The 11,814-nt window shown below is 42.0% G+C and overlaps 1 protein-coding gene across 1 annotated transcript; it reads right to left on the bottom strand.

Moving 5' to 3' along the window:
• Nucleotides 1-9,761: 9,761 nt before the first annotated feature.
• Nucleotides 9,762-11,528, bottom strand: LOC121874389 (twist-related protein-like). Its single transcript, XM_042378516.1, has 2 exons — nt 11,419-11,528; nt 9,762-11,265 (listed from the first exon to the last, which is right to left on the bottom strand). The coding sequence occupies exon 2, from the start codon at nt 11,117-11,119 to the stop codon at nt 10,355-10,357; it is 765 nt and encodes a 254-aa protein (XP_042234450.1). The 5' UTR covers nt 11,120-11,265; nt 11,419-11,528; the 3' UTR covers nt 9,762-10,354.
• Nucleotides 11,529-11,814: the final 286 nt, after the last annotated feature.

Here is an 11,814-nt window from a genome sequence, read left to right as displayed (position 1 = left end):
GATGACATACGAGTCTTTGCTGAGAGTGAATTGGCCTGTTATCATGTTAGCGGTACTCAGGGGCTCTGGTTGAGTGAATGATGTATCTGGGAGGTGTGTGATGAGTGGGAGTGAGTAGTGGAGGTGTCACTCATTGACACCCATGCGTGTGAATGATTGATGAGGGAGGAGGGAGGGTAGGGAGAGAGGGAGGGAAGGGAGGAGGGAAGGGAGGAGGGAAGATATGAGGGATGTTGGGTATGAGAGAGAGAGAGAGAGAGAGAGAGAGAGAGAGAGAGAGAGAGAGAGAGAGATAAATATTCAGGCAGACAAAAACAAAAAGATGGGGACAGAAAAAAATCAATAGACAGACTGATAAAGCAGAAGAAGAAGAAGAAGAAGAAGAAGAGATAATTAGAGAGAGAAATAAGAATAAAAAAACACAAGCCAGAGAAAGAGAAATCGAGAGAAGAAGAAAGAAGAGGAGGAGGAGGAGGAGGAGGAAGAGGAGATATACTCAAGCGGCATAATCCCCCTTACCTTGAGTAGGAACACCTGACAGGAATCAATTAGCGTGTCACTAAAGACTTTCCGTAATATATACCTACAGCTCAGGTGATGATAGTGTAGGGAGGGGCGGCAGTAGCATAGACGAGACTAAGGTGAGAGATTTGTCGCTCCTGATGCTGATAATGGTGGTAGTTGTGGTAGTAGGTGATGGTGGTAGTTGTGGTAGTAGGTGATGGTGGTAGTTGTGGTAGTAGAGGGCAGTTATTTTGGGTGGTTGGGTCGATTTTGGTGGCTCCCGGCATGTGATAGAGTTAAGGTGTCAATTGAGTAACGGGTTGGATTTCGTGGTGTGGCTCCCGGCTGACTGGTGATGGAGGGTTGGATGGCTCTAGGGGTCCATTTGGTTGTGGGTCGATTTGGTTGACTCGTAGGAATAGATATAACTGAATCAGAATCAAAACCTTTTATTCAGAAACCGAAAGAATCAGAATCAGAGGTTTTTATTCAGCGATATACAATAACACGTAGACTCCAGTATAAAGTATAAGTGAATGAATCCCCACACACATAGAAAAACAAAAGACGACTATAAATGACTGGTAACTGAACAAAACAACAAAAACAAACAAAAGAACCACGAAAACACGAGGAAAAAAATCTTGATAAAATTTTCATAGAGAATTAAAAAGAATCGAAATATCTATAGAGAGAATTATCACGTAAAGGGATTTTAGTTGGAATTAAATATATATATCATTGGATAAATAAGAAATTAAACTTCATAGTGAGATTAACACCCCCCCCCCCTATCCCCCCACCCAAGCAGAGTCGTAAGTTGAGATATTAAATTGGCTTTAGTTAAATACCTCGGGAGAAATGTTTTGGTGGTCGTGGTGAAGAAGGGGAGTGTATGTGTGTGTGTGTGTGTGTGTGTGTGTGTGTGTGTGTGTGTGTGTGTGGGTGGGTGTGTGTGTGTGGGTGTGTGTGTGTGTGTGGGTGTGTGTGTGTGTGTGTGTGTGTGTGTGTGTGTGTGTGTGGAGTGTGTGTGGTGTGTAATTAGAGCAGTTGGGGATTAATTATGCCTGAATAGATAGCATTACTTGTTTTGTGTGGAGTGAGTTGAAGGTGACCATGAGGGCAGCATGTGGGATGATGGACTCTGGAGGGAAGCTAGAATGTCTCTCTCTCTCCTCTCTCTCTCTCTCTCTCTCTCGCAGGAAGTGTGGAAGGAAGCTTGGAAATAACACAGTTTGGATGAGTCATGGTGGTAAATTACAACGTGAACTAATAAAAAAAAAAAAAAAAATATAGTCCAAAAAGTCCACCGATTAACAATCTTATTTTAAGGTGAAATTTCTTAATAAACTTGGAGGCCATTTTTAAAAACCCAGTGAGTAGAAACAGTGTGTGTGTGTGTGTGTGTGTGTGTGTGTGTGTGTGTGTGTGTGTGTGTGTGTGTGTGTGTGTGTGTGTGTGTGTGTGTGTGTGTGTGTGTGTGTGTGTGTGTGTGTGTGTGTGTGTGTGTGTGTGTGTGTGTGTATGTGTGTGTGTGTGTGTGTGTGTGTGTGTGTGTGTATGTGTGTGTATGTGTGTGTGTGTGTGTGTGTGTGTGTGTGTGTGTGTGTGTGTGTGTGTGTGTGTGTGTCGTCTTATTAATGGTCTGATTTTTTTCCTTAAAGTGGAAAAAATAAGGTGGAAGGAAATATCTCTATACAGTTTCTTTCTCCTGTTCAATGTTTATCTTCTGTTCTATTTTATTAAGAGAAATACTAAGAGAAATGAGATTATATTTATTTTTCATTTAATTTAATTTCTTCTCCTTTAGCGTATTATATAGATCATTTGTTATTATTAATCTATTGAAGGTATATATTTAAGATAGTAGTAGTAGTAGTAGTAGTAGTAGTAGTAGTAGTAGTAGTAGTAGTAGTAGTAGTAGTTGATTAGTGTACATTGATGAGACTGTTGACGACCTCTGGGTGGTTCATCCCGGAGAGTTTATTCACGCGAGAACAATCTGAGTCCTGAAGGGTTAAATCATCGTCGTCAAAGGGTTAAATCATCGTCGTCAAAGGGTTAAATCATCGTCGTCAAAGGGTTAAATTATCGTCGTCAAAGGGTTAAATTATCGCCATCAAAGGGTTAAATCATAGTTGTTAAAGGGTTAAATTATCGTCGTCAAAGGGTTAAATTATCGTCGTCAGCGGTTAAGTTATCGTCGTCAGCGGTTGTTATCGTCGTCAGCGGTTAACCATAGTTAAGTTAAAGGTTAAATTATCGTCGCCGTTGGGTTAAATTATCGTCGTCAGCGGGCGGTTATCGTCGTCGCGGGTTAAACGAGAAGAGCTAAAGGGTTAAATTATCGTCGTCAAGGGTTAAATTATCGTCGTTAAAGGGTTAAATTATCGTCGTCAAGGGTTAAATTATCGTCGTCAAAGGGTTAAATTATCGTTGTCAAAGGGTTAAATCATAGTTGTTAAAGGGTTAAATTATCGTTGTCAAAGGGTTAAATCATAGTTGTTAAAGGGTTAAATTATCGTCGTCACGGGTTAAATTATCGTCGTTAAAGGGTTAAATTATCGTCGTCAAGGGTTAAATTATCGTCGTCAGCGTTGGGTTATCGTCGCCAAGCGTTAAACTTATAGTTGTTAAAGCGTTAATTATCGTCGTTAGCGGTTAAATTATAGTTGTTAAAGGGTTAAATTATCGCTGTCAGCGGTTAAATTATCGTCGCTAAAGGGCAAATTATCGTTGTCAAGGGGTTAAATTATCGTCGCTGGCGGGTTAAATTTATCGTCGCTAAAGGCTAAATTATCGTCGTCATGGCCAAATTATCGTCGTTAAAGGGTTAAATTAGTCGTCAAGGGTTAAATTATCGTCGTTAGCGTTAAATTATCGCTGTCAAGGTTAAATTATCGTAGCCGAAGGGTTAAATTATCGTCGTCAAGGGTTAAATTATCGTCGTTAGCGTTAAATTATCGTTGTCGGCGTTAAATCATCGTAGTCGTCGTCAGGGTTAAATCATCGTCGTCAAAGGGTTAAATCATCGTCGTCAAAGGGTTAAATCATAGCCGTTAAAGAGTTAAATCATAGTCGTCAAAGGGTTAAATCATCGTCGTTAAAGACTTTAGTTAACCAAACCTAACTATTGCATTTCCTTCACACCTAAACCTTTTACTCCACTGTACAACATAAAGCCTCCTCGTGCCTTTCTTTCTCGTACAATAATTTATGAAACGGAATTACAACTTTTCACTAAACTGTTGTCTGAAGCTGTGTATTATTTTCCTTATTTTTCGTATTTTTTTTTCTGCAAAGTTTTAATAATTTTGTCTTCTATTTTATTATACCTTTATTTTTATTTATTTTTTTTACTTTTCATTCTGGTATTTTGTTTTCTGTGTTTTCTTCTGATGTCAGTATACGCACACACACACACACACACACACGCACACACACACACATACACACGATGGAGCAGCTTAACGAAGGCTTACTGTCCCATACACTCCTTTCCCTCCCTACAGCTTGATCCAGGCTTACTGTTCCCCTCCTCTCTCAGCTTGACCCAGAATGAAACACACTGAAAAAAACTTTCCTCAAAACATAACCTAACCAAACTCGGATTAAACTCTTGACTCCAAAATGGCGTCAAACTCGAAAAAAAAAGAAAAATTTTAATCTCAGGTAAAGATTCAAAGGTGGCAGGGAGGTAAGTCATATGAATACGGGTTGTGTGGTTGTGTGAGCCATCAATTTCAGGTCTAATTCGTTGATAGTTCCCCCCAGTAAACACGACTGGGACTTAGGCAGAGGCAAGAGGTTATCATTGGTCCAGGATTACGTCTGTTGTTGATGACCTGTGCCTCTGGGTCTCTGAGTATTCGTTCCAGGTTTTTGGGGTGTATTTCAGCAGGTGGTAATGGACTCTAGAGGTCATGAGGTCACTAACTACAGGTCACACAACACGAGGCAACAAACCGATATTTATTCTTCCATTACTGACAAATACTTATACGATATCACTTTTTGTTTTCATTTGCTCAATAATATCAACGGAATCCAGTGAGTTACAGTCATTAAAATAAACCTAACCTCTCATGAGATGTTCCTACCGACGTGGATAAATACTCATAACATCAAGAGGGGGGGAGAGGAGGGGGGGGGTCTTGTCAGCTTAAACACCTCACTAAGAACGTGTTTTACAGACCTAAGACTGATGTTCTTAACGTTCATCTTCAAATTCATAGAGACAGATTATTATTATTTTCATTTTTACCTTACCACATATTCTTACACAAGATGGCTGGATTGTGTGTTGAGTCATATCTTAGAGGTCTGTTTTGGGGAGGAGGTTAAAGGGGTCACCATTATGATTCTATAGCCATTTTAGGGGTTTAAAGGGGTGACCATTATGATTCTATAGCCATTTTAGGGGTTTAAAGGGTTCACCATTATGATTCTATAGCCATTTTAGGGGTTTAAAGAGGTCACCATTATGATTCTATAGCCTTTTAGGGGTTTAAAGGGGTCACCATTATGATTCTATAGCCATTTTAGGGGTTTAAAGGGTCACCATTATGATTCTATAGCCATTTTAGGGGTTTAAAGGGGTCACCATTATGATTCTATAGCCATTTTAGGGGTTTAAAGGGTTCACCATTATGATTCTATAGCAATTCCTTAGTCCATTAATATAGATATAATATTTCAACCTACGAATGCTCTATTGAGACTAAACCCATTGAGTGACACCACCATTTTATCTCCTGACTGCACGAGAGAGGGAGTGTGTATACGAAGGTGGAAACCCAATCCGATCCTCTCCCTGCTGTGGCCTGGGATCGAGTCCAACCAGGTCAGGTCAGACACAATAACTACTGCCACACATGGTCGCTTCACACACACACACACACACACACACACACACACACACACACACACACACACACACACACACACGTTTCCTCGCTCGTGAACTGAGGATCATATTTTCCTTGTAACCAACACTTGTTTCTTTCTCTGATTCAGTTCCATTCTCTCATACACTCTACACACACACACACTCTACGTACACACACTCTACACACACACACTCTACACACACATACTCTACGTACACACTCTACGTACACACACTCTACACACACACTCTTCTGTCTTTGATAACTTGATGCGCTTCTTTGTGTATGAGAGAGAGAGAGAAATAACAGTGGTGTGTGTGTGTGTGTGTGCGTGTGTGCGTGTGTGTGTGTGTGTGTGTGTGTGTGTGTGTAAGGTGCCTCGAGGGGAATTTTTGCCCAGTTCAAACGGAATTTAACAAGCTCACCCAACACATATGGGTCTGGGGTGCGCTAATTGGTCGTTATAGCAGACCATGACGTCAGCAGTTCTCCATGATATGATAGTAGATTAAGTTAACACAAGTTTATGTTAATCTGTAATGTTATAAGCAGAGCGTAAGTTAAATTAAAGTTAAATTAGTTAAGATTGGCGCAGTAAGGGTGGAAAGGAGGAGGAAGAGGGGGGGGGGACGCTACCTGACCAACCAGCGCACGTCATGATGGCCAAGGAACCAATCAGCATACGTCATGATGGCCAAGGAACCAATCAGCATACGTTATGATGGTCAATGAACCAATGAACACACGTCAAACCCGCGTACGTGTGGATTCTGCCAACTCAGCCGCCGGATGTTTCAAAGCCTCTCTCTCTCTCTCTCTCTCTCTCTCTCTCTCCCGGATGCGCCACACTTCTTGTATGATCAGCAGTAAACAGTCACATTATTCCTCGACTCGTGAGAATGTCAGAGTAAATTTATCTTCGAGTGATTTTATTGTTATTAATGAAAGGCTCTAGTGCCGCTGGACGAGACGAGACGAGACAGACAGACAGACAGACAGACAGACAGACAGGGCTGTACTGCACAGCCCTGTAAATGTATTCAACGCATATCATTGTCTAAATCAAATGTACCTGTTAGTATATATTTTCAGCCACCGGCTGCAACTCTATTAATAAACCGTTTATTATTATTATTATTATTATTATTATTATTATTATTATTATTATTATTATTATTATTATTACTATTATTATTATTACGCAGTTAGATGCACAGGTATAGGAAAAAAAGACTGCTTTAGTAACTAACACCATTTTTATTATCAAAAGAAAGAATATGAGATTTAATATTAATTTACACTAACCTAACCTAACGTACTGAGGCTTGGCAGCTAGATGAGGAAGGCAGGTAGGCAGGTAGGTAGGTAGGCAGGTAGGCAGGTAGGTAGCTAGATGAGGTAGGTAGGTAGGCAGGTAGGTAGGTAGCTAGATGAGGTAGGTAGGCAGGCAGGTAGGTAGGTAGGCAGGTAGCTAGATGAGGTAGGTAGGTAGGCAGGTAGGTAGGTAGGTAGGTAGATGAGGTGGATGGGGAGGGCAGGTGGGTGGGTGGGCAGGTGGGCGGAGTGGTGAGCGGGTGGGTGGGTGGGCTGGTGGGTGGGTGGCTGGATGGGGTGGGTGGGTGGGCGGGTGGGTGGAGTGGCTGGATGGGGTGGGTGGGCAGGGCGGGTGGGTGGGTGGGCCAATTGGCTAGATGGGAGTGGGCCAGGCAGACGGGTGGGTGGGTGGGTGGAGTGGGTGGGCGGGTGGCTGGATGGGGTGGGCGGGTGGGTGGGTGGGCAGATTGGCTAGATGAGGTAGGCAGGTAGGTAGGTAGGCAGGTGTTGTTGATGCTATCGGAGGGGTCGCCAGAAGCCAATCGTGACTACCCGGTGTTTTATTATGTTAGGTGTCTTCTTAATCACGTCTACGAGCCTTAGTACATTCCCTCCGTGTCTGTGTTCCTCTTTATTATTGCTTTTCTCTATTTCACTTCTCTGTCTCTTTCTTTCTTTATTTTTAATTCTCTATCTCTCTTTTCTCTGTCTTTTTCTCTTTCTGTCTCCCTTTCCGTCTCTTTCTCTCTCTATTTTTCTGTCTTTCTCCCTATTTTATTCCTTCTCTCTCTCTCTCTCTCTGTGTACTTAACGATACCTAACCTAGTTTAACACACTCTAAATATGTTAAGGTAATGAACGATATCTCAGACGAAACTCTCAATAATTTTTATGGATTGTAATTTATTTTTATTAAACATTGTCGGTCATGGTAAGAGTCTCAGTTGTGTTATAAAGCTCCGACTGACTGGCGCTAACTGTCCGGGCTAACTGTCTATCGTGTTAACTATCCATGGTAACTGTCCGTGCTAACTGTCCATGCTAACTACCCATGCTAACTGTCCATGCTAACTACCCATGCTAACTGTCCATGCTAACTGTCCATGCTAACTACCCATGCTAACTGTCCATGCTAACTACCCATGCTAACTGTCCGTGCTAACTGTCCATGCTAACTATCCCCGCTAACTATCCGTACTAACCAATCAGACCCATGATACAGACAGAGCTTTACCTAATAGAGTCACCCATTCCTCACTACACCGGCTGAACAAACCCTAACCTAACCTAACCATCACCAGAAACGAACAAGGTAATTCAACTCCAGCGCTCCTCTAGTAGTGTGTAACTGCTTGTCTTGTTACCATCACTACAAATGTCTTTACAGTTTGACCTTGTTTCCCACAATGGTGATTTGAATAACGTCATTTGTAGGCTCTATTTGTATGGGGGGAGGGGGTAATGGGGGAAGGTTAAGTAGGGGGAAGGTTAAGTAGGGGGAAGGGGGTAGATGTATCGTCTTCATATGCTATTAATTACTAGATATATTAGACTGTATAGTTGAAGTCAATAGGTACCAGATGTATTGAAGAATTACTATTATTATTATTATTATTACATTAGTTCATTACTCTCTGAGGTGACTAATGAGAGAAGGTAAAGGTGTAATGATCAGGTGGTAGACGTAAAGACTTAGGAGAGAATAAGTGTTCACCTGTATGTTGTTTTACCTGTGTGTATTAGTGTGCCGGAGGAAGTTTAATTAGGGTGTTTACAGGTGCTCACTGGCCCGGGGTATGGGGGGGGGAGGCTTTCTTCATATACCTGTGTATTGATGTAGGTGTAGGTGATTATATTGATGGTGATAATGGTGAGGATAACAATTAATAATAATGGTAATAGTGATGATGACAACTATAATGACGATGTTCGGTCCCCTGCTAATGACGATGTTCGGTCCCCTGCTAATGACGATGTTCGGTCCCCTGCTAATGACGATAATGATAACGATAGTAATAATAACATTACTGATACTTAATGACAACACTATCAAACAAATAAACAAAAACAAAAGAGGTTCCTAAATAAAACAACAAAATACAAAATCAAAGAGAAATAATTTATTCACTTAATGACTCATCAACAACAGGTAAGGAATATAAAGCAACACAGCAGAATACAATAATAATATCAATAGAATTTTCTCTTATTACTAACCTTATCATTTTACCCGACCACAGTGAGTATTTTTAAAACCCCTATCACCTGGAATCAACAGACAGACAGACAGACAGACACACTCGAGTCCAATAATACACTTAAGCTATTATTATGATCTATGCACTTAACAGTTTCCCAAGGATTTTTTTTAAATATTTTTTGGGTGAGTTAAATAACTGGAGAGGAATTTATAATAATAATAATAGTAATAAAAAAATAATGATGATAATAATAACACTGAAAATGATAACAAATAAATTATAGTAATAACAACAACAATAATAATAATAATAATAATATTATTATTAAACAGTTAACATAGACTCATGGTAAGTGTTTTAAAAGACTTGAGTGTGTATATGACCTTAACAAGGACTTAGTGGTACTGGAGTTCATAATATATTACTATAACAGACAGACAGACAGACACCACCGTACAAGCGTCTTGACTAGAGTGTGTAGTGGAGATAACTAACACTGGAATAAATACAATAATACACTAATAATGATCAACGTTATGTTATAGGTATATAAATATTTGTCTTGTCTTGGCAGTACGGACGGATATGTTGTGTTGCACTGGGTATTAACACACCTCTACTGTATATCACAAAGTTCACACACAAGACTATTCCTTACATTATTTACTGTTTGTATATTGTTTAATAATTTTTTATGTCAATCATAAATGTATTGTGTCACTTAGTAACTATTGTAAAACATTTGGGGTATATATATATATATATATATATATATATATATATATATATATATATATATATATATATATATATATATATATATATATATATATATATATATATATATATATGAATGCATAATTCAGAGTGTTATCAGTGAGGAGAACATAGTGAGGTGTACCCTAAAGGTAGTGTGTGTTGGTGTAACATGAAGCCAAGTGAGACAGCAGTAAGTTACAACTTGTATCTTGACGTCCAGGTGCGGTCACCCTTCCCTCACTACACTGATGGCTCACACCGCCAAACGTCTTCATTCACTAAAGTCAACCGCATGTCGAGAAGCAGACGTCTATTAATACCTTACTTTCAGCCAGACTATCATGGTTTAAGTTCAAGACTATCATGGTATTGGTCTTCGTAAATAATGAGGCACAGTGTTAAGCATTTGAACTTTCTACTGACTTTTTCCTGAAATAACCTCAGATCACAGGCCCTCTATTGATGTACAGTGCTGTAACTGCCGGGTTATGAAGCACCTTCCTCGGGTCTTAGTTTCTACAACAGACAATGTTAATAATTCTGGATAATCTTACACAGGTCGTCTAGCGTCAGGAATGTGGTCCTTTTTCTCCATGGCACAACTATTGATCAGTACATCACAGGCAGGTGAGATGACTGTCAGGGAACTACGGAATATTTTCTGTTATCCTCTACACGAGTCCTACATCACGAGACAGGGAGGGTGTGTTGCGCCTCCCCCCAGCAGCGAGGTGGGTCAGCCCCCAGCAGCAAGAGGGTCACTGTGTCGGTGTCACCTGCTGGGGACAGGTACGAGAAGGACTCAAGGTTGTCCTGGAAGACGCTGGAGTCCGAGGCACCACACAGGAGAGACACCAGCTCCGAGTCCGTGGTGGTGTGTGCTGGGGGCTGGTGGGTCTTGCTAGGGGTGATGCTGGGGTTGTAGTGGACGGGCTGGGGCTGCTGGGGGCTGGAGGAGGCTTCATCTAGGATGCTGGAGAGGACCCAGGAGCAGGTGTCCTGGTGGGCGTTACCGTCCAGGATGTCCTGTAGGGACCTGATGTAGGCGGAGGCGAGTTTCAGTGTGGTGATCTTGGTCATGTCGGAGGCTGCTCGTCGACTACACACCCACGACGGTAACACACCCCGCAGGCTGTCGAAGGCTGTGTTGATTTGCCGCATGCGGTACCTCTCCCGAGCGTTGGCCGTCTTCCTGCGGTACCTGGAGAGTGGCGGCGGCCGTGGCTTATGTCTCAGCGTGTCCTGGAAGTTCCAGTCACTGTCACAGCGGCGCCGCGACTTAACAGACCGCGGACGAAGCTGGTACTTCCCGCCAGAGATTCCTGATTCATCTTCCGAACACTTATTATTATTATTGTTACTGTCGTTGTTGTTATCATCCACAGACACCACCACTTGTTCCTGTACCGTCACTTGGTGTTCTGCTTTAGCCATCGTGGCGCCAGTGATCATGTTGTGGTGAGACGCTCGAGGGAAGAGGATGTCAGTCACTAGGCCTTCACTTGTAAGAGTTTATCTACTCATAGTCCTCGAGGCCCTCCAACACAGTCACACACTTCCCTCGCGCGACTGTTCCTTGGCTCCTGATTCTCGGTCACCTGCAGCGAGGAAAAAAAATATATCAGAAAAAGAAAAAATGAACACACTTCTCGACGCTCAGTTATCATAGATAGTCCAAGGGGTTGACTCCTCACAGGCAGATCTTAGAGTGTAAACACGAAAATATTGTATCTTCCTTCGAGTCGCCTTACCCAGCAGGGAGGCAGGCAGGCAGGAAGGCAGGCTGGCAGGTGGGCGAGAGTAGAGTTAACACACGTATTCACTGCCAGGCGGACCCCAAACCACTGAGCACTCGCCCCTCTGCAGACTCCCCGCCACTGAGTCTTGTCTCTCTCTCTCTCTCCCTCCCTCTCTCTCTCTCTCATGCCCCCACTGCCCCGGCACCAGCCACAATGCCCGCGATTCCTCACATGTTTTGCTATTTTTCGCTTTACCGTCTTTTATCGTGAGTCCATTCGCTATTTTTTTCGCGAGTTGAGTTATTCAATGATTGGACGGCAGGACTATGAGAGCTGTCAGACCCGGGTGAGTGTTAGTGACGTCATAATGGCTCAGTATGATCACAGATTTGACCCGGTACACTGAGG

This window comes from Homarus americanus, unplaced genomic scaffold, assembly GCF_018991925.1.
Source record: "Homarus americanus isolate GMGI-L3 unplaced genomic scaffold, GMGI_Hamer_2.0 scaffold3674, whole genome shotgun sequence".
Classification (NCBI taxonomy): domain Eukaryota; kingdom Metazoa; phylum Arthropoda; class Malacostraca; order Decapoda; family Nephropidae; genus Homarus; species Homarus americanus.
The sequence above is the reverse complement of the archived record's forward strand: the minus strand, read 5'-3'. Positions and strand labels throughout refer to the sequence as shown.

Bases quoted from the DNA above. Each gene is read 5' to 3' on its own strand.
- LOC121874389 (XM_042378516.1), bottom strand. From the start codon at position 11,119: ATGATCACTGGCGCCACGATGGCTAAAGCAGAACACCAAGTGACGGTA.